Source organism: Nycticebus coucang, chromosome 8 (assembly GCF_027406575.1).
Source record: "Nycticebus coucang isolate mNycCou1 chromosome 8, mNycCou1.pri, whole genome shotgun sequence".
Lineage (NCBI taxonomy): Eukaryota > Metazoa > Chordata > Mammalia > Primates > Lorisidae > Nycticebus > Nycticebus coucang.
The window spans coordinates 103,040,291-103,063,849 of record NC_069787.1 but is presented as its reverse complement, the minus strand read 5'-3'; the positions used below and the strand labels follow the sequence as shown (position 1 = coordinate 103,063,849).

Here is a 23,559-nt window from a genome sequence, read left to right as displayed (position 1 = left end):
AGATGAGTTTGGCTCTACTTAGGCTGGTCTTGAACTCATGAGCTCAAGTCATCCACCTGCCTTCGCCTCTGCTAGGGTTATGGGCATGAGCCACTGGGTCCAGCTACATTGGTATTTATTCCATGATACACACCAAAACATTTATAATTATTAACACTATGCCAACAATGTGATTCCTGAAAACAAAAACTAGGACTCAAGGATTGAATCAATTTTCTGTTATAAAGTCATTTGAAATAGGTGATACAATGAATTGTTACACCACCTATTACAAAATTATGATCACTTGTTTCATTTTGCTTTTGGTTTTTAGAGATTTCTTAAAATTCTTTTTGTAACAATATAAAATATTTACGTGGTTTGAAAGTAAAATCTGTGAAACAGGTTAAACTCATGATAGTCTTTTCTCATCCCTGTTGGTTTCATTTTATTCTCTCTCCCTCCCAATAGGTAACCAATTTTATTAACTTTATGATTTGCATGTAATATATACACGTGTATTTTTTTTTGTTCATATTCCCCATGCCTTTCCTTAGATAAAGTTAAGAGTATTCTTTAAAGGATTCTTGAATTGGCATTGGACAGAAGATTGGATTCTGTAACTACTGGTGCCTTAAGTGTGTGTTTTTAAATTTAAGAGTTGTGTAATAGTCACTGTAATTTAATATTAGAACATCTTTATCATGTTAAGAAGTTCCATTGTACTCCATTTACAGTTAACCCCTCCCCCCACTCTCTCAGCCCTAGGCAAGTACTGTTTGTACTTTTCTGTCATTTCTGGTCATTTTATATAAATGGGATCATATAATAATGTATCCTTTTGCATCTCACTTCTTTCACTTAGCATAATGTATTTGACGTTCATCTATGTTGTGGCAATAGTTTGTTCCTTTTATTTACTGGATAGTACTCCGCTGAATGAATATACTACATTTTGTTTTTTTATTCAGTTTATGGACATTTGGCTTGTGTCCAGTTTTAGACTGTTATAAATCATGCTGCTATATACCTTTGCATATATTTTTTCTGTGTGGACATGTTTTCATTTCTCTTTAGGTAGGTTCCTAGGAGTAGAATTGCTAGGTTGCATGGTACATTTACGTTTAACTTTTTAAGAAACTGCCAAACTATTCCATTGTGATGACTGTACCATTTTGTATTTTACTTGTGATGTTCCCCTTTCTTCATATCTTTGCCAAATCTTGTTATTGTTATTTAGAATTTAGCCATTCTAACAGGTATGTAGTGGTATGTAATAGTTTTACTTTACCTAATAATTAATGATCTTGAGCATATTTTCATGTACTTACTAGGCATTCATATAATTTCTTTGGTGAAAGTCTTTTTTTTTAACTTTCAAAATTGGATGATCTTATTAAGAAGTTTAAAAAATGTGATTATAGTCCTTCATCAGATATGTGAGTTGCGAATATGGCATTTTCTTAATGGTATCTTTTGAAGCACTGTTTTTTATTTTCGAGGAATTCCATCTTACTGTTTTTTTCTCTTCTGTGAATTGGGCAGTTAGTGTCACTTCTATGAAAGCTCTAGCCAATCAAACACCGTTTTCTTCTGTGTTTCTATCTAGAATTTTATAGTTTTAGCTCTTATTTTTAGGCTTATAACCACGTTGAGTTAATTTTTATGCATATTGTGAAGTCAAGGTGTAAGATTTGTCTTTTTTGATGTTGAAAATACTCTCCTCACCAAATTACTGGCACCCTTGTCATACAGATCACTTGACTATAAGTGTAAGAGTTTCTTTCTGGACTCTAGTTCTTTTCTATTGATGTATATGTTTATGCTTACCATCCTGTTAATAGCCTTAGAGTAAAATTTGGAATTTGGTAGTGTGAGTTCTCTTTGATTTTTCAAAATTGTTTTGGCAGTTGCAGCTACTTTGGGAGCTGAGGTGGGAGGATTGCTTTGAGCCCAGGAGTTCAAGACTAGCCTGGGCAACAGTTTGACCTCTATCTCAAAAAAATAAAGATGAAAATAACTCCCCTTCTCCTAATGATTGGTTGATCCTGCCAATAGGAAGAAAAGGAAAATAAAATAAAATGTGTTTTGGCTATCCTGTTATGTAATACGAATTTTAGAATTTGCCTGTCAGTTTCCTTTTTTCTTCTCTTCTCTTTTCTCTCTTCTCTTCTGTTCTATTCTCTTCTCTTCACCTTCCCCTTTCTTCTTCCCTCCCTCCCTCTGGGTAGAGTCCCTTGGGATCATCATAGCTCACAGCAGACTCTGTCTCTTGGGATGAACTGATCCTCTTGCCTCAGCCTCCCAAGTAGCTGGGACTACAGGCACTCACCAAGATGTCTGGTTAGTTTTTTTCCCCTTATTTTTAGTACAGACATGGTCTTGCTCTTGCTCATGCTGGGTCTGAACTGAGCTCAAGCAGTCTACCTTCTTTGCCCTCCCAGAGTGCTAGGATTACAGGTGTAAGGTACCTTGCCTGGCCAGTTTCTTTAAAAAAAAAAAAAAAAAGGCACCTAGGATTCTGATAAAGGATTACAATGAATTTATAGATGAACTTGAAGGAAGATTGCCATTGAAACAATACAGAGAATCTTCCAATCCACGAACATAAAATGTATCTTTATTTAAAAAAAATTTTTCTTTCAGCCATGTTTTGCAGTTGTGAGCCTGTACTTTCTTCAATTTTTTCTAAGCATTTTAAATATATTCTTGATACTATTATGAATGGAATTTGAAAAAAACGGTTAATACTTTTTTTTTTTTTTAAAGAATCGTGCTCTGTCTTCCTGGTAGATTGAGTGCAGTGGAGTTATCATTGTTCACTGTAATTTCAAAGTCCTGGCCTCAAGACATCCTCCTGAGGACAGGTGCTGTGGCTTGTGCCTGTAATCCTAGCACTCTGGGAGGCTGAGGCAGGAGAGTCGCTTGACCTCAGGAGTTTGAGACCAGCCTGAGCCAGAGCAACAGTTTACTGTCTCTAAAAATAGACAGGTATTGTGACAATTGCCTGTAGTCTCAGCTATTTGGGAGGCTTAGACAAGAGGTTGGCTTAAGCCCAAGAGTTTGAGGTTGGTGTGAGCTATGATGTCACGGCAGTTTACCCAGGATGATAGAGTGCAACTCCGTCTCCAGAAACAACAACAACAACAATAATGAGTGAAAGAGAGCAAGCTCTTCCTGCCTCAGCCACCTGAGCAGTTGGGACTACAGGCACATACTAGCACTCCTGGCTAAGTTTTCTATTTTTATTTATTTTATTTTGGGGGGGATGTTAAATGATCCTTTATTGAAATATTTTCCTTTGTACTTTTTAATTTTAATTAGCTCGTCATAGATCATGGTCATCTATGATGTCATGAAGGTGTTGGCCATCAACATTGCAGCCCACAGATTGAGCAGTCCCCATGATTTCTTTAATGGTTTCAGAGAGTTCTCTTGCTAATTATCGGTACCAGAGTTTCCTAGCAATGACAACAGTCTCATCAAAAGTGATGTTCTGTTGTGTTTAATATTTTTCTGTTTCTTTCTGTCTCTTGATGGTTCCTTGTGGGCTTTGATGATCAGGACAAAGATAGAAGGTACCACTTCAATCTGAGCCTGTCTGTGCTGTCTGAATAGTTTGTTTCAGTGTAATCCTCAGACCCTTCCAGTAACTGGTTGCCTTGGTGATGCTATCACCAACCATTTTTAGAGACAGACCCAGGCAGCGGATCTTGGGAACCAGGGCAAACATAGCACTGACTTTGCCACTTGTGTACCTGAAGGATATAACTTTGATGATCTTGGGATTGAATTTAGGTGGCATGGTGGAGGCACCTGGTGTGGATGAATCTGGATTTGGGATGACTGAAGAAAGTTGTACCTTGGCCTCTTCCAAGCTGAAAGCAAGTTTTCTATTTTTAGTAGAGCCAGGTCTTCCTTTTTTTGTTCAGGCTGGTCTCGAACTAACTTTAAGTGAACCTCTTGCTGGGCCTCCCTGAGTGCTAGGATTTACAGGCATGAGCTACCATGCTTGGCCTAAAACAGAAAACAAAAACTGTTACTTTTTTGAGTGTTCATTGCTAATATATAGAAACACAAAATGCAGTTGATTTTTTAAATGATTTTTTATTAAATCATAACTTTGTACATTGATGCAGGCAGTTGACTTTTGTATGGTACTAAGTTTGTGCTGTGATTTTACTAAACTTGTGGATTATAATCGTTTTTGTGTGTGGATTTCTTGGGATTTTCCATATCTATAAGAGCATTTTATTTGTTACTATCACAGTTTTTTGTACTTTTTAATCTTGGTGCCTTTGATTTTTGTTTTTGTTTTGTTTGAGACAGAGTCTCACTCTGCCCTCAGGAGAGTGCCAGTGGCATCATAGCTCACAGCAACCTCATTCTTGGGCTTGAGCAACCCTTCTGCCTCAGCTTCCCAAGTAGCTGAGACTAGGGGTATGTGCCACCACAACTGGCTAGTTTTTCTGTTTTTAGCGGAAGCAGGGTCTTGCTAAGGCTGGTCTCAAACTCCTGAGCTCAAGCAGTCCACCCGCTTTGGTCTCAGATCGCTACGATTACATGCCTGAGCCACCACACCCGGCCTGTTTTTCTTTTTGAACTTTACTGCACTAGCTAGAACATCAAATATAAATTTGAAAAGAAGTGGCAAAGGCACTTGGTTCCTGATCTTTGGAGAAAGAGCATTGTATTTCACCTTTTAGGATGTTGGCTTGGAGGCTGTTTTGTAGATGCCCCATCATCAGGTTAAAGAAGTTTTATTTCTAGTTTGTTTAGAAATATATATATAAAATAGTGGATGGGTGTTGAATTATATGTTGCTACATTCTGTGAAATGTTTTAGTATGGATTTTTTTGTCTGTGTTCATGAGGGATTTTGTTTTTTAGTTTCTTATGTTCGCCTTTTGTATTAGGATAGTTTCTGGCCTTTATAAAGAATGAGTTGGGAAGTATTTTCTCTTTATTTTTGGGTGTTACTTGTGATTATTTGTTGGAATTCACCAATGATGAATTTATCCCTGGAATTTTCTTTTGAGGAAGACATTTAGTTATTATTTCAATTTCTTGTTAAAGATCTACTCGTGTTTAAAATTTCTGTCAGTTTTGATCATTTCTGTCCTTATAGAAATTTGTTTATCCAGCTAGTCAAATTCGTTGTCATAGTGTTTTCTGAATCCTTTAAATTTCTGTAGGGCACTAGTGATATTCTGACTGCTTTCATTCCTGATTTTGGTAATTTGTATTTTTTTCCCCTTGGTAATTCTAGCTAATATTCGCCAACCATTTTTTTCTTTTACATTTGAGATTAATATGAGGGTACACATTACTAGGTTACATTGTTTGTGTTTGTTAGGTAGAGTCAAAGTTATAGTTGTGCCCCGCACCCAGGAGGTGTGCCATATACCCTTACATTGTGCCTTTTAGGTGAGAGGATACCAGTCCCTCTCTCTCCACCACGTTTCTTTCTTTGCAGTTTTTTGCCGGGGCCGGGTTTGAACCCACCACCTCTGGTATATGGGGCCGGTGCTCGACTCCTTGAGCCACAGGTGCTGCCTCTCCAGCACTTTTTGATCTTTTTAAGTAACCAGTTTTTCTTTTTACTGATTTTTTTCTCTTTGTTTTTTTCTTTTATTGATTATATTCTAATCTTAATTTGCATTATCTTGCTTAGTTTGGGTTTAGTTTGCTCTTCCTATTAAGGTGTAACAAAGCTTATGTTATTGACTTGAGGGCTTATTGTCTTTAAAGTATTGTTTAATTTTGCTGTTTTTGTAAAGATGGGGTCTTGCTATGTTGCTCAAGCTGGATTTGAACTCTTGGGCTCAGGATATCCTTTTGCCTCAGCCTTCTGAATAGCTAAGTCTATTGGCACATGCCTCTGTTCCTGACTGGAGACCTTATTTTCTGATATAGACTGTTAAAACTATAGATTTCCCTCTCAACACTGCTTTAGCTGCATCTTGTAAAGTTAGATATGTATTTTTCATTTTCATGCAAGTAAATGTTTTCTAATTTCCATTGGGATGTTTTTGACTCATGGATTATTTACGTGTTTAATTTGCACATATTTGGGGGTGTTCCTTATATTTTTTCTTGTATTGATTTCTAATTTCTGTTGTGGTCAACATTCTTTATAAAAATTGTGAGAAGTGGTGAATGTGCTTTAGGTTGATTACTAACCAATTGTCTGAATTGGGAACCAAGGATCATTTTGCTTTGTTGGAGAGTGAGGGTGGAGATGAGGAATGGATCTAGTTCCTTTCCCTTCCTGGTTCGTATGTACAGGTCATTTATAATTTGGGAGTTGTATGAAGTCAGGGGACCACTTTGACTTTTACACTATATTACTGCAATAAGGATACTACAGTTTAAAACCATGGTCATTTTGAATTCTGTCAGATGAATTTGAGTCCAGTATCATACCCTGTTAAAAAAAGTTTAAATGTAATTGCTTTTCTGTTTTGTACTTTGATATTTTTGTAGAAGAATTTGAATTCAATAGCGCTCCCTTTTTTCTTTCTTTTAATCTAAATGAACACAGTTCTTTTCCATTGTAACTATATTTATATATACATATACATATGTATTTTTTGGAGACATTGTAACTATATATACATATACATATATATATATATTTTTGTATATATATATACATATATATTTTTATATATACATATACATACATATATATATTTTTTGGTCATCCTTGGTAGAGTGCTGTAGTGTCATAGCTCACAGCAACCTCAAACTCTTGGGCTTAAGAGATTCTCTTGCCTCAGCCTCTCAGTGCCTGGCTATTTTTTTTAGAAATGAGGTCTTGCTCTTGCTGAGGCTGATCTTGAACTTGTGAGTTCAGGGCAGTCTACCTGCCTCGGCCTCCCAGACTGCTAGGATTACAGGTATGAGCCACTGCGTCCGGCCGCATATTTTTGTTTTGAAAGAGGGTCTTCTATGTTGTACAAGTTGGCCTCCAACTCCTAGGCTCAAAGTAATCCTCCACCTCAGCCTACTACTCTGAGTAGTTGAGATTATAGACATAATGCCACTGTTCCTGGCTTGTAACTACATTTTGATTTGTTCATTTTGATTTGTTTTTAACTGATCTCAATAAAAATAGTTTGAAATATATGTTTTCTGTGAAGATACTTTTGTAGAGATTGATTAATGCCCTTAAGACTGTTGTATGAGGACAGGGACTAAGCATCTCTTATTTGTATCTTCTTCCCAGTTTCCAACACAAAATATACCATTTATCAGGTTACATTAGATTGAGGTCCTAGGGGTTTAAAGCCTAGTTTGTGTTTTAGTGACTGATCTTCACCTCTTTAACTTTATAGCTTTTGGAGAAGAGGATAAGAAGGTGGACCAGAACATACTGCTTGGGGGAGAGACACAGAATCAAGGAAGATTCTGGTTTGAGATAAAGGAATGGGGAATATGGCATGGAAATGAAGTGAGCTATTGAGTATTTTTTCGTTTCTTGTAAGATATATTTTTTATTATCTGGTCTAGTGAGTTTGATCCATCTCACTTTTGATAGATTAGTTAACAATGTCATCTTAACTCCAGTATATGAAACTGTAAATTTATTTTACTAAAATCTTTGCTTTCCTCCTTCTCCCCCTAGGACATTTGCTACAAGATCCCATTGCACCTACCAACTCAACCTGCCAACACTATGTCTGCAAAACTTGTAAAGGCAAGAAAATGATGATGAAACCTTCATGTAGCTGGTGCAAAGACTATGAGCAGTTTGAGGAAAATAAGCAGTTAAGCATCCTAGTGAACTGCTACAAAAAACTATGCGAATATATAACACAGACTACTTTGGCACGGGATATAATAGAAGCAGTTGATTGTTCTTCTGATATTTTGGCTTTGCTTAATGATGGATCAGTGTTTTGTGAGGAGACAGAAAAACCCTCAGATTCATCCTTTACTTTGTGTTTGACGCATTCCCCTTTACCTTCAACCTCAGAACCCACAGCGGATCCTCAAGCTAGTTTATCTCCAATGTCTGAAAGCACTCTCAGCATTGCCATCGGCAGTTCTGTTATCAATGGGTTGCCCACTTATAATGGGCTTTCAATAGATCGATTTGGTATAAATATTCCTTCACCAGAACATTCAAGTACCATTGATGTATGTAACACTGTTGACATAAAAACTGAGGATCTGTCTGACAGCCTGCCACCTGTCTGTGACACAGTAGCCACTGACTTATGCTCCACAGGCATTGATATTTGCAGTTTCAGTGAAGATATTAAACCTGGTGACTCTCTATTACTGAGTGTTGAGGAAGTACTCCGCAGCTTAGAAACTGTTTCAAATACAGAGGTTTGTTGCCCTAATTTGCAGCCGAACTTGGAAGCCACTGTATCCAATGGACCTTTTCTGCAGCTTTCTTCCCAGTCTCTTAGCCATAATGTTTTTATGTCCACCAGTCCTGCACTTCATGGGTTATCATGTACAGCAGCAACTCCGAAGGTAGCAAAATTGAATAGAAAACGATCCAGATCAGAAAGTGACAGTGAGAAAGTTCAGCCACTTCCAATTTCTACCATTATTCGAGGCCCAACATTGGGGGCATCTGCTCCTGTGACAGTGAAACGGGAAAGCAAAATTTCTCTTCAACCTATAGCAACTGTTCCCAATGGAGGCACGACGCCCAAAATCAGCAAAACTGTACTTTTATCTACTAAAAGCATGAAAAAAAGTCATGAACATGGATCCAAGAAATCTCACTCTAAAACCAAGCCAGGTATTCTAAAAAAAGACAAAGCAGTAAAGGAAAAGATACCTAGTCATCATTTTATGCCAGGAAGTCCCACCAAGACCGTGTACAAAAAACCCCAGGAAAAGAAAGGGTGTAAATGTGGGCGTGCTACTCAAAATCCAAGTGTTCTTACATGCCGAGGCCAACGCTGCCCTTGCTACTCTAACCGCAAAGCCTGCCTAGATTGTATATGTCGTGGCTGCCAAAACTCCTATATGGCCAATGGGGAGAAGAAGCTGGAGGCATTTGCTGTGCCAGAAAAGGCCTTGGAGCAGACCAGGCTCACTTTGGGCATTAATGTGACTAGCATTGCTGTGCGTAACGCTAGTACCAGCACCAGTGTAATTAATGTCACAGGGTCCCCAGTAACGACGTTTTTAGCTGCCAGTACACGTGATGATAAAAGTTTGGATGAAGCTATAGACATGAGATTCGACTGTTAAATCAGTGGGTCTTTTAAACCTACCCTTGGTAGGGAAATAGCTACAGTTTAAGGGCAGCTATGGTTCTGTTGGTTTAACTTGCCGGAGCTCCTGCATATAGATCACTTGTATCAAGTGTTTTCATTGCTAAGTTATATGTGTTAGTGTCGGGGAAATAGTTTGCAGATAATGGAGGAGTAACCCTACAACTATATGTCCTTAGTTCTTACAGAACCTCATAGTTTGAGAACAAATGCTGATGCAACTGATTTATATAAAATGAACTTTGGCAAGGAAAATAACATTAACCTCATTGTTTATGGTCATGCTTTGTGCATAATCAAAGTTTATGATTAAATGTAAGGAAGTGGTATCTAGTCAGTCCATAAAGATTGTGCTAATTTTTTGTGGAAAAGTAGCCATTAGTTTGTTCAGGAAACTCAGTGCTGCTTTCAGATGCCATTGATGTTTCTCCTGTTGAATAGCTGATGTGTCCAGCTCAACCTTTGTGCTGATGTAATACCATTTCTGATCATGAAAATTGGCTACCGGTGTATGTAGCAGTTCTTAAATCAGCAGTATTATGAAAGAAAATTTCCCCCTCATTAGAATGTTTCAGAAATCTGTTTTTAAAAAAAAATAAATTCTGTCAGACGGCAAATATTTAGCTGTTCATGCTGTAAAACTCTTCTGAGTTGAGCCCCCTTTTTTAGTTTAGTCTGACTCATTTCTAGGGAAAAAAATATAAATCCTTCCTTCACTTTGAGCAATGTTCTGATTGGATAAATGAAGTGGAGAAGAGCAGTTTTATTCTGAAGGTAATTGAATTTAGACTATATAGTATGTGACAGAGTTTTTAAAAAATTATAAAAATATTTTATTTAGAAATTGGGATTTATTTAAAATAATTTTGGAATAATGCCCCCAAACTTAACTAGATTTATACATTATACTTTACTGCCACTGGCCACTTCTTTGATTTTTGTTTACTCTAATAGTTTATTTGCCACAGACGTTATTTTGAATATGCTCCTATTTTCTTTTTAGGGTGCTATTCATTATGAAGGCCTCTTTATTGAGGCCTTAAAAATGCCTTTTTTGAAGCCTGTGCATTTAGGTAGTTTGAAGTTAGGAGGATTTTCTTTAGAATGCTCTTTTGCATGTAAAGCACAAAACTATTTTTCAATTTAAATGCACTTCTTCCCTTTTAATTTTTATGAGGGAAGAGAAGTGAGTCACAAACATTCTGTTGAAGGGAAATCTAGTCAGTTGCTTGAAAGAGCACAGCCCAAATAAACCAAGAACTGACTAGGTATAAAGAAATAACCTTATGATTTAAAAGAAGAGCTGCTGCTTTGACAGTACTTATTTAAGGAAATACTGCTGGAAAATTTCCAATTTCTACTACGTTCGCCATCTCTAGTCAGATCTGACATATGTTGAAGTTATGTTTTGATTTGGCACACAGCATGTTCAATGATGGTTACTCACTTAGTACAAGACATGGAGAAGAAACCCCTTGGACACAGAGCAGATGACACCTCCTTCTGTTTTGTAGTGTATCCTGGTGTCATTTTCTGTGAATGTGGTCAGGTAGAGTTGTTTTTGTTGTTGTTGTTGGGCTTTTTTTTTTTTTTTTTTTTGGTCTCTTTTGGTGGGGTGGGGGTGGGCTAAAGCCATAGGAAGAAAAATGTGATGTATGTGTCCAGTATGTACTATTTTGTTTTTGTTTTGCAAGAAGAGTTGAACTATTTTTGATAACAAGAGTAAATGGTGGAAAATGCTTCTTAGTTGTCTTGTCTTTATTTGCTTTTCAAGTTTTGGAATTTTATTTAATTCCTTTAAGTATTAGCAGTGTCTTATGAAACATGTATTTGCCTAAAGTTTGTAACAGTTTTGTGTTGAACCCAGATGCCCTGCTATATAACTTGTAAATCTGTTCTTTATTCATAAATGATCATTGCAAAAATGACTAGAAATGAGATTGTACACATGGATGATGAGGATATATTTTACAAATTTCCCAAACTTTCCTAATACTATGATCTTAAAATTCATAGAGTACTTTATTGCTTCCCAAGTTTGATAATCTTGTGTTTTTGATGCATGGGAGGTTGGCAATATAGAAAAAGTGGAAATCATTAGTATGTGAGGGCCTTGATTGTTAATGTAATATTGCCAATGATGAATTCAGGTTGTTTTTAGCACAAGTTTCTCTTTTTTATGCTGGTATTCTCACTGCCACATTTTTTGAAACCTGTATTACATCTTAAATCTATCAATAAATGATAGTTTTCTAATTCTATGTTGTAGAATACTGAGGAGTTTGGGATAGCATGTTGTGTATGGTCTATATTATGTATATTTGGGGAAGAGTAATTACAGTGCCTTGATTTTTATATTGTATTTCCTTATACCCTGCATTATTTAGGAATGTGGACCATTGGCTAACTAGGGATGGTTGAGAGATTGTTACTGAAGCTATTGGATTTATCTCATCAGGATTTGAAACCACCAAAACAATAGCAGCATTTAATATGACATCTTTTGATGTTCTTTTGCATCATTGTTATTGATATAATTGATCAAATGGTCTTGTACTTTAGGTAATCGTTTAGAGCTGACAATTTTTTTGGTTAGCTTCATTAAGTCTGCATTTCCACACAGAGGTTATAGTATGATTCTATGATAAAGAATTGCTCTTATTTCATTGTGTTCTTAGTTTTTTAAAAACAATTCCATGGTGACTTTGGTGAATAAAAGTAAAGGTTTTATGACAATCAGACTAAAAATAAATTGACCTTTCCCTTATCATAGGTAATAAATAGTATTTTCTAAGTTCAAAGTATAATATTTGAATCTAATACTTGAATGGTATTTTATACTTCTTTAAAAAAAATTAAAATTTAGGTAACCAATAACACATAATTACACATCTTTCAAAATAATACATTATAGATAAGTCTTTCATCCCTCCTGATCCCTATGAACCCCTCACTCCCAAACTTTGTCTTCCTTCCTGTCCCCAGGTGAAATCATTTCTCAGTATATACTATCTTTCTAGACCTACCTTTATATAGTTTTTCCAGGGGTTCAAAGAGTTATTATCTTTGAAACTCAGCATTATTCTTTAGATATGAAAATGAAGTGCAAGTGTGATTCAAAGCAAAAGTGTATAGTGATTATCTTAGTGAACATGATTCATATTTGACAACTTTATTTCGTTTTGCAAAAAGGGAAAAACAGAAAGTTCAGTCATGCAGCCTTGTCCACTCAGACACACCTTAACATTTCCAAAAGTGAGCAATTGATTTATCTCATTTGATCAATTTAGAGTTTTATAAATACTTTGAATGGTTCACAGTGACACAAATAAGATGCAGGGAAAATGTATAGAATTTTATCAGTTTGATTACCTTGGCAATTAATGTTACGCTATGAAACTTGTTTTTCATTGACTAGTATTAAGATCATGATAACCCTCCACTTTTATCAGGGTGCCTGGGATACTGTACTAATTTGAAATTTACAGTTTGGCAGTAATGATTATATTTAGCATGTGATCTTTGCTAGAAAGCCAAATATATTCTATCCTAGTTCTTTAGAATTCACATTTCTTGGATTCAGCTGTAAGAAAGTACAGTGAAACACATTTAAAATTGTTGAAAATGTGGGTAACTTGTTAAAATAGCCATTCTTAAATGGAATATTGATGGCTTTACTTTTATAACAGACTTTAAAAACCAAATATTGATCAAAGTGAACGGAAGAGGACTTCAGAAAGGATAAGATGTAAAAAGGAAAGCCAGTTAGAAGAAAAAAATGTATGTTGTAAAATTTAATTTTATTTTTACTTTTTGGCAAGTGTTTTTTTTTTGGGAGGGGAGTCTCATTTTGTTGCCCCCCTGTAGAGAGCAGGGACATCATAGCTCACAGCAACCTCTAACTCTTGGGCTCAAGCGATTCTCTTGCCTCAGCCTCCCAAGTAGATGGGACTACAGTCATAGCTCACAGCAACTTCTAACTCTTGGCTGATGTGATTCTCTTGCTTCAGGCTCCCAAGTAGCTGGGACTTACAGGTGCTTGCCACAATGCCTGATTATTTTTAGAGATGGGTCTTGTTCTAGCTTGAACAAGATAGTCTGGTTTTGAACTTGTCAGCTCAGGTGATCCATCCACCTCTGCCTCCCAAAGTGCTGGGATTACAGGCATGAGCCATTGAGCCCAGCCAGAAATAGTTCAGATCATTATGGACAATAAAACCATTACCATATCTGACTTCTAAAAAAATTTACCTTTTTTGTATTTCTTTCTGCAGTTTAAAAATAGCTGCTTTCAGTCCTCAGCGAAGGTCAGATGGGATCCCTAGTAAATTTCATGTGTCATAAATCAGGCATCCTCAAACTTCTTAAACGGGGCCAATTCACTTCCCCTCAGACCGTTGGAGGGCTGGACTATAGGTTTAAAAAAAACTCTTGAGCAAATTCCTATGCACACTGCACATATCTTATTTTGAAGTAAAAAACAAAACGGGAACAAATACAATTCACACCGCTTCATGTGGCCTGCGGGCCGCAGTTTGAGGACGCCTGATATAAATGATTTGAAGGTCCTAACAACCTATCCCAGTGTGTTTAGTTTACTGCATAAAATGTTTGCTAAAAATTTAGTCACTTTTAATTACATGTGAACTACTGTAATGGTCTGTAACAATTTTTTTTTTTTAATTTTTTTTTAGAGAGTCTCACTTTATCGCTCTTGGTAGAGTGCTGTAAAATGTTTGCTAAAAATTTAGTCACTTTTAATTACATGTGAACTACTGTAATGGGCTGTAAATTTTTTTTATTTTTATTTTTTTTTTTTAGAGAGTCTCACTGTATCGCTCTTGGTAGAGTGCTGTGGTGTCTCAGCTCACAGCAATTGCTGGGCTTAAGCAATTCTCTTGCCTCAGCCTCCCCAGTAGCTGGGACTACAGGCACCCGCCAGAACACCCGGCTATTTGTTGTTACTGTTGTTGCAGTTTGGCCAGGGTCAGGTTCCAACCTGCCACCTTTGGTATAATGGAGACAGTGCTCTACCCACTGAGCCACAGGCACCGCCTTGTCTGTAACAATTGGAATTAGTTCTAATCATGAAGATAAAGTAATGAAACTGGGAGGAGCTTCTGACAGGATTGCTAGAATTACTCTTACTACTTGATGGCATAGATCCTAAAATTCTCCTTTCCTCCTTTTGGCTATCATAGCCCCCCAGGTTTGATTACTTTAATGCTTGGCCTTGATACCAGCAAGGGTGGGGTGGAAAGGAAAGTTATTCTGACACTTTTAGGACTGGTTAAAAAAATAACCTACAGGGAGATAAAATTGTTTGGCGGGGCATTTCTTTTACTTTCATCAGAAATCATTTTACTTATATTAGAAATTATATCAGAACTGTCCATCGTTTTTTTTTTTTTTTGAGACAGAGTCTCAAGTTGTAGCCCTGGGTAGAGTGCTGTAGCGTCACAGCTCATAGCAACCTCAAACTCTTGGGCTTAAGAGATTCTCAGCCTCCCACGTAGCTGGGACTATAGGCACCTGCCACAACACCCAGCTATTGTAGTTTGGCAGGCCCAGGCTGGATTCGACCCCCCCCAGCTCTGATGTATGTGGCTGGCGCCCTAGCCACTAAGCTACAGGCGCTGAGCCTGTCCATTCTTTTTAATAGTTTCTTTTCAAGGATATTGGGGCATTTGGCTGCACTGTGGCCTGCTGAATAATGTAGGATTCTGTAATGAACACAGCAACTACAGTAAATAGCTTTTATGAGTGAGTCTATCACTATTTTCTTCCATTTCTAAGATAAATATTGAGGTGAATAATAATCTGGAATAGTGATTTCAGCATTGAAGTAAAGAATAATGTTTACATTGAGGCCTTTATGATTGGCCCAGTCTAATATTCAGTGAAGAAACGTACAAGTCTGATAAGAATTTTCATATATCATTATTCCTTTAGGACTTCCAGTAGGCTTGACAGGAAGTGAAGGTGGGACATCAGCTAATTTGGAGATTAATAAATCATTAAATAGTTAAACAAATGTTAGGTAAGTTGAAAGGACTTTTTTCAAATAAGAGTCAAATCTGTACTTGTCTTCATGTTAAAAGTTTTTGTTGAGATACAAGATCCACAGTTGCCAGAGCTTGTCAGTAAAGTTGGAAGGCCCAGTGGTTAAAATACCTGAGGATGTAAAGTGACTAGCAGTTTGGCAGGTCACTGTGAAATTACATAAACCAGGTAAGTTTAAGGTCTCTGAACTTCAGTACACATACAATTAAAATAAGTCTCTGAGATGTTTTGGCAGTGCTTTTATTACTAGGGCTAAGTCAATTCTGGAGGCCCTTAACTGCTATTTCATGTTCCAGAATTTTTTAACTCAAGTTTTCTGCAAGTGAAGGTTTCTTCTAGGCTCCACAGGAGCCCCAAAAGGGCTTCAGGGATGCCGGCCAACACTGAGGCAACTTCTGCTCTGTGCAGAGAACTGTGCTTGGCACTGGCCCCAAGAGATCCTTGGTACATTCAGGGGTGTAGAGTGCTGATTTCCAAACTTTGGAAGGTGATGGTATATCATTATATTTACTTCCGAGGAAAAGCTCTATAAGAGGTTTGAGGCAAATTAGAGGCATTTCCTTAGTTGAGTGTGTATCCTGACCCATTGCATAAAAGCATTTTAAAGTTCCTAGTGCAGATACACATTTGGAGACATCAAAGCCTTTGAAACAGTATGCAACTAGAACATCTCTTCACAAGAAAAAAACATTTAAAACACATCTTCCTTTCATGTAGACATTGGCAGCTATTCTTCATCCACTGACTGAAGCTTTCCACATTTCTCTGAAAGGCTTGAGTTTACTGTTTTATTGGCTTTGTTTCCAAATTCGGAGGGAGAAGCAGGTTCATCTATTTCATAATCTTCAAAGGAGCTGAAAGAACAAAGCAAAAGTGAGTTACTTGATTTTTTTTTTTTTAAAGTTCTAATGTTTGGGTAGAAATCATTATGAAGAGACTGAAGACCAGCCTGCAGAAGTGCCCTCAGTTGTTAAATAGGTTTTGTAAACAGTTGAGCTGCCCTGGAGGAGAAAACATTGTTCTCCCTCTTCCTTAAAGCTCAAGTCCATGTCAGAATTTGTTGAAGATGTGTTTCATCAAGCTTTCCCTGGGGCCTTGGTGGGAACCAAAGCATTATGAATGGTGCTAGGATAAGGAGAGTTTGAAGTTCATAAAGTATGAGTTTTAGATGATGGTTTTGGTAAAGTGGTTTCCATGCAGAGCAGAGAATTTTCTCATCTCTCACATTGCTTGCCTCCATGGCTTCTAAGAAGCACAATTAGATGGCAAATGTATACTTAAAAGTGGACTAAAGACAACTAATGGATTTCCCTCTGTTCTACTTTCTAGGACTCCACAGCATACCTAGATGTTAATCCGGAGGATAATTCCTTCTGCTCTTGAGTTCCATACCCTGAGGCTGGCTTTAGGCAGGGATGACAAAATTATCTCCTAAATTGATAAAGATTCTGAGGCTATATCTGAGCCCAGAAAAATACACATGATCGGTTAACAATGTCTGTTATAGTATCTACATCACTGGCTTTGTCTTTTTCCCCTTTGTGGAGAACTCCCACATTTGAGACATTTCTGTACAGACAGTCCCTTCATTAAAAAGGTACCACAGCCAATTAGTAAAGAAAATTATACAGTAAGTGGTACCTACACAAGTTTCTAAAACACTTCTCAAATGCATGTTAGAGAAAGTTAAATAAAAAAGCCTGCCTGATGGAAATTTTTTTCTATGAATACCAGCTTATGATACTATCAAAACTATGTACAGTTTGATCACTTTACAAAAATACTCCATTCCTGATTTTTCATTCTTTCCCCATCTCCAGGAGGCCTCTGGAGTGTGAGATAATGCTGGTCAAGGAGGCAACAGGAGGGTAACTGCTCTAATGCGAGTGAGGTGGTTGATGACAGACTATTTTGGGAACAAAATACCCAAAATACCCAATACTCAAAAAAAACACCCCAAGACAATATATTCGAAATATATTGTCAGACACTGCTTATTTCCTGTCAGAAAGTTTCCCGTTAACTTGGTATCTGCAAGCTGGTTAGTGTCTTAAATACCTCAATGCAAGTCTGGGAATAAAGTTTTTAAAGAGTTAAGCCTGGAGGGAGATTCATTCAGTAAATATTTGAACTCCTGTTGCTAAGGCTGAGCCAAATGCTAGGAATACAATAATGAAAAAGATTGTATCAGCCCCTTCCTCACAGCACCTATAGCCTAATGGAGACCATCTGGATACTGGTAAAGTGAGTTAGTCATAGGTCATATAGGCTTTGGAATTAAGACTCCTAAATCAGGTTCCAATCTAGGCTTGATCACATGACTTTGAAGTACAATGTTAAGTGACACCCAACCTTACATTGGAAGCAGGGTGTCATTTTCAAATAAAACACAAGAGAGCTCACTCAACAACCCTCTTGTCAGTAATCTTAAACTGTTCTCACTGGGTGATTTTGACCCCCAGGGGATATTCAGCAATGCCTAGAGATATACTTTATTGTCACAACTGGGTGGATTTTACTGGCGTTTAGTGGGGGGAGCCCAGGAATGCTGCTAAACATCCTAGCATTCTACGAAGAGCCAGATATCTCACAATAGAATCGCTCAGCTTAAAATGTTGAGAAACCCTGGTCTAACTCTTACCCGTTCAGTGTCAATACATCTCAAAAGTTCTGAACTAAGTGTGTCTAGTTTTATACTTGCAAGAGCTTAGTTTTTCTCATGGCTTCACTCACCCCTTAACTCCTGTGCCTTCTAAACCATGTCCAGCCTCAACCACTCTGTTTTCTAAGAGACAGTCCCATTTTGTTGCCTAGGCTGGAGTGCAGTGGCTCACTGTAGCCTTGAACTCTTAGGTTCAAGTGGCAGTGGTCCTCCTTCCTCAGCCTCTCTAATGTCTGGGAATATAGGAGTGTGCTACCACACCCAGCTAATTAAATTTTTTTTGCAGAGTCTTTGTTGCCCTTGGTGGAGTGCCATGGTGTCATAGCTCACAGCACCTTCAAATTCTTGGGCCCAAGCGATTCTTTTGCCTCAGCCTCCCAAGTAGCTGGGACTACAGGCATCCACCACAATGCCCAGCTATTTTTTTTTTTTTCTTGTGGAGACAGGGTCTTGCTATGTTGCCTAGGCTTTCAACCTCTTTCTAAGCTGTAGAACTCCATGTATTCAGCTACTTACTAGATGGCTCTTCAGGATGGCATGTATAAATCTGAATTCATCCTTCCCACTGCCCTGGTTCTATGTTCTATTTTAGTGAATGGGATCATCATCTACCCCCTCAAAGCCAGAAATTTAATTATCCCAAGTTGTTCTTCCCTCCTATCTTAACTGTAGCCAATCTCTCATACCACCTACAGTGCCACATGGATAGAGCCCTGATTCTCTCCCTACTGCCACTGGCTTAGTTCAGAGCACTATACATTCTTGCTTGGATTACTGCAATAATGTTCTAACAACTAGTTCTTGTGCTTACCCTTTTGCTACTACCATACAGGCTGTTTATGGTGTTGGAATGGTAAGGTCTTGAGACCTAATGCTTGAAATACCTGCTGCTCTTGACTAGGTTGTGTTCATTTTATAATTTGAGATGTCACTTAAGTTTCCTATTCCTAAACTACGATATCTCTTATTCCAATATTTGTAATGGCTTATTTGTCTCCCTGCTTCTGTTATTGCAGCTCCTCCAATCTAGCAGAATCTTCAAAAAACACGTGGGATTGTATCACTTCCTTGTTTAACCATTTCATTAGCTTCTCTAGGCCCTGCATGATCTGGCCCCTGCTAAACTTTGTAACCACATTTCTCTCTGTTGCTCACTATATTCTAGCTATGCTGGCCTTTAAAAATATTCTCAACATCCTGTTTCCTGCCTCAGAGCCACTGCATGTGTTTTTCCCTCTGCCTATGATATTTTTGCTGTTTGGTTTAACTGTTTCTTTTTTAAACTTTAGGTCTTATCAGTTCCTCGTATTCTTTTTTTTTTTTTTTTTCTTAGAGTCTCATTTGGTCACCCTTGGTACAGTGTGAACTAGGCATCCTAGTTCACAGCAACCTCAAACTCTTGGGTTCAAGCAATTCTCTTGCCTCAGCCTCCCAAGTAGCTGGGACTACAGGCGCCCATCACAACACCTGGCTATTTTTTAGAGATGGGGTCTCGCTCTTGCTTAGGTTGTTCTTGAACTCGTGAGCTCACTGTCTCAGCCTCCCAAGTGCTGGGATTACAGGTGTAAGCCACTACACCTGGCCTAGTTCTTCATATTCTTCCCTTAGCATTCAGAGTTGTGACCTTCTGTCAATTAGTGGTTCATCCTATGTTTCTTTCAAAGTTACATAATTAAATGTCTTTCCCTCTCTTAACTATAAAGAGTCTATTTTGCAACTCACTAATTTCCTTAGTAGGTAATATAGTGACTCCTCAAAGTCCTTGCACAAGGTACTCAAAATGGATTATTGACTGAAAGGTGATGTCTTAATGCTCTCATGAAACAATATGTAGAGATGTTGGTAAACCGGGGAGTCAGTAAAATGGTGAGAGTGCAGAAGTCATCTTCAAGTCAGATCTGTAAGACCCTTAATCTTTATCCTGCTCCTCAGGAATTCTTAAACACGTGGAGACAGAGTATGTTAACTGACTCCTAAATGACCACTTCTGGGTTTAGTTGTAGGTTACTGGAATTACTCAAGGCTCAAATGAATATTATTTTATTAAGTGTCTCCTGTTAATTTAATAAACCATTTTTGAATGAGCAGAAGGGTCCCAGGATTAAAGCAGAACTCAAAAGATCATAAACATTTTCCTAAAAATCATAGGTTTCAAATTGAGAACAAATTCTTTACCATAGTATTGTTAGCATGAGGGAAAATAATGGTTCATTTAATTTTGCCAGCAATATCATTGGCTTTAGGAACTTGTCTCCTTCAGTATGTTTGCACTTTCAGATGAGTAATTTCTGGGTGAAAGTATTAAGGCTGGTTCTGTAGATCCTTGGGATGGAAATGTAGCTAATGTGCAGAGATAACTGGTACATATGTGGTTGGATAGAGGATTGTATGCTCTTTTAGGGTGTTGTCTGGGAGTTAAGGTTTGATTCCAATTTCTGGGATTCTAGCTATTTACAGGGACAAAGGGATAGAACTGTGGTCCCCAACCTCCCAGTCTGTGCCTGTTAGGAACAGGGCCACACAGGAGGTGAGTGGGCTGAGAAGATTCATCTTCCAACTGTTTGCATCATTGCCTGAGCCCTGCTTTCTGTCCCATCAATGGCAACATTAGATTGTCACCTGAGTGTGAAACCTACTATAAAGTGCATGAGGGATCTAAGTTATGTGCTCCATATGAGACTCTAATACCCTCCCCCTGTCCATGGGGAAATTGCCTTACATGAAACCAGTCCCTGGTTCCAAAAAGGGTGGGGACTGCTGCGATACAACATTTGATTCAGAGATTGGGAAAATCTAAGACATAATGGTGGCTAGAGGCATAGAATAAAATGATTCTAAACTTTGGAGTCTTATAATGCTTCAGGTATAGGAGCATGTGCATTTTATCTTTATACTTTAAAAAACATCTCAAGTAATTTACATAAAATGGATTAACTGAAATATTTTTGGAAGATTGATAATTTGCTTCCTTGAAATTTCCTTAACCCATCCAGTAACTAGAAAACTTCTGTTTCAATTGTTGTTGAGGTCTCCAATATGTACTACTTACTTTCCTGCCTCAGAAAATTGATTTCACTTCTTTTTTTTTGAGACAGAGTCTGACTCTTACTCAGGCTAGAGTGCCGTGGTGTCATAGCTTGCACAGCAACCTCAAACTCTTGGGTTTAAATGATCCTCTTGCCTCAGCCTCCTGAGTAGCTGCAACTACAGGTGCCTGCCTCAACACCTGGCTAGTTTTTTTCTATTTTTAGTAGAGATGGAATCTCATTCTTGCTCAGGCTGGTCTTAAACTCCTGAGCTCAAGCAATCCACCCACTACGGCCTCCCCAACTGCTGGGATTATAGGCGTGAGCCACCATGCCCGGCCAATCTTACTTCATTTTTGATGGCTGAGGAAATCTTACAGTTGCCCAGTATCATGAGCTATCATTATGTTATTCATTGTGGATGACAGCATAAAAATGTACGGTAACTGTATACTAATTATGAACCTGAGCAGAGTTTCATACATTTTTATTACTAAGCACAGTGCCTGGCATAGAATATGTACAAGTAAATATCTGTTGAAATACATTAAAATGTGAAAAAAAATCCTTGAGGTCCAGATAAAGGCTCTGTTTACACAGCATTTAAAACAACGACTCAGCGATTTGTAAGATTATGGCTCATGTTTTAGAATATTAGTTCATGTTTACACTCACCCATCTCTCTTATATCCCTCCTCCTCTGCTGAATTTCCCAACTTCACTGAGGATATTCAGGGTTCAGACAACCCCTTACCTTTCACTGTTAAGCCCAGAATGTTGTATTTTCCAGTGCTGATATAAGTAAAGGTAAAACTCTTACACAGAGTAATTCATACAAGTTTACATTTAATGTAAAGGAAAATCTACCTTTAAAAACATTCAGTTACTGAAAACAATTCTTCTAAAATAAAAGTCTCATAGTAGGGAAATGGATGTGTGTTACTGCTTGAGAGGATAATCAGAAGTATTAAAAGTCATGGTTTTGAACACAACTAGTGACAAGTATCAAAAAGAAGTATACCAAAGTACAAATAATGGTAATCTCTGGATCACTGAACAAAGTATGATTTTAATCTCTATACATTTCCCAATTTTTCTGCAGTAAGCCTGTATTTTTCTACTAATCAGATAAAGACTCTATAAAAGATTATGTTCACTCTGGGTTATACTCAAATTAAAATCAGATTTCCTCTCTGACTATTCATTACTAGGGTGGAATTTATTAAATGTTGTATGCTGTGATCACTTTGTGTGCCTGGTGGGCTGATTCACCATGTTTGCAGTCTCTTATTTATGGAGACCTTTGACTCTCCTTCACCTCACTGAGACCAGTGGTTATTACTAGGTTACTTAGTGAAGGTATTAGGTAAGTACCAGCTATAAAATCAGGAGGTACAGGCATTTGGCACAATGGCTACCTATGATTATTGTTAGAGGGTACAGTAAATGGAGAATTCTGAGTTGTTTTTTAGAAGGTCAAATTGGGCTACTACAGATCCTTTGTAGTGAGAACAGCTGCTGGAGTATTGCTGTCTTCTGTGCTATTTAGTAAACATCTGCTGAGGACAGTCTACATCACTAACAATCTGGTGCTGAAATTACAAGACTAAGAAAAAGTTCTTTGCTCTTGAGGAGCCCACAATCTAGTGGTAAGACAAAGAGCTCCATTTTTTGAGTACTTGTGTGCCAGACACCGTTAGGTACATATATACACTTTATCTAATTCTCAATTCAGTCCTGCTATTCACACAATTAATGTGAAATTTGTGCCATGTACTTGTGCCCTAGGAATGAAGAGAACAAGGTAGATGATGGAATGCTAATGTTACAGATGAATAAATTCTGGTTCAGAGAGGTTAGGTAATGTGGCTAAGATCACAGAAGCAGTAGTAATAACCATTGCTCACTGATTACACAAACACTATGCTTAAGGACTTTGTATTATGCATATTGTCTTGTTTAATTTTTAAAACAGCTTGATGTGGCAGGTGGTACCCTTATTTTTATAGGGGATGCTGCGACTTAGATGCCTGAGATAACACAGCTTGGAAGTCTAACTCCAAATTCGTATGTTAACCATGATGTATGTTGCATCATTTCCTATATAGTGCATAGTAATAGCTATTATTTATCTGTAGCTGTGTGCCAGGTGTTTACGTATATTATCTTAGATTCTCACAACCACCTTGGAAAGCAGTTGCTGGTTATCTTCTGAAACTGAGCCTCAGGAGTCAGGTAACTGCCCAGCTGGTAAGTGGACCAGATCTGTCTGGCTTCTTTGCTGCTTTCTGCTCTTTCTACGGTACCAACATTGTTCTTCCTTTCCTAATATTTGAGTCTGGCAATTTCTGTTTGACAGACTTGTTTGTAATTCCTCTTGAGATGGAGCTCTATGTGCTATGATCTTGGTGTTTGGGCGTGGCCTTTTGCACCAGTTATTCCTGTAAACTATTGGGCCTTTCCCTTTCCTTTCCTTTGTTCACTTTCTAGTGCTCACTCTACAGGCTCTTACTATTTTGAGCCCTCCCTTCCCTTGGAACCTTATCATCACGTGTGTTCTATGTAGGCCTTATCTCCCACAACA

At 37.8% G+C, this 23,559-nt stretch overlaps 2 protein-coding genes across 7 annotated transcripts in view; one reads left to right on the top strand and one right to left on the bottom strand.

The window, feature by feature from the left end:
• The window catches only part of MSL2 (MSL complex subunit 2), a 36,802-nt gene extending 25,839 nt beyond the window's left edge, over positions 1 to 10,963 (top strand). Inside the window, exons 1-2 of one of the 2 annotated variants that reach the window (XM_053599239.1) lie at positions 7,202 to 7,435; positions 7,610 to 10,963. In XM_053599239.1, coding sequence (XP_053455214.1) covers positions 7,690 to 9,201 — 1,512 coding nt within the window. In that variant the 5' untranslated portion in view covers positions 7,202 to 7,435; positions 7,610 to 7,689 and the 3' untranslated portion in view covers positions 9,202 to 10,963. Of the gene's footprint in view, positions 1 to 7,201; positions 7,436 to 7,609 lie in introns of those variants that run through there. The other variant, XM_053599238.1, reaches the window with a different exon arrangement.
• A 2,042-nt stretch (positions 10,964 to 13,005) lies between these two features.
• The window catches only part of PPP2R3A (protein phosphatase 2 regulatory subunit B''alpha), a 198,840-nt gene continuing 188,286 nt past the window's right edge, over positions 13,006 to 23,559 (bottom strand). For all 5 annotated transcript variants that reach the window (XM_053599237.1, XM_053599234.1, XM_053599233.1 and 2 more), the window contains one exon: positions 13,006 to 16,141. In XM_053599237.1, coding sequence (XP_053455212.1) covers positions 16,015 to 16,141 — 127 coding nt within the window. In that variant the 3' untranslated portion in view covers positions 13,006 to 16,014. The remainder of the gene's footprint in view (positions 16,142 to 23,559) is intronic.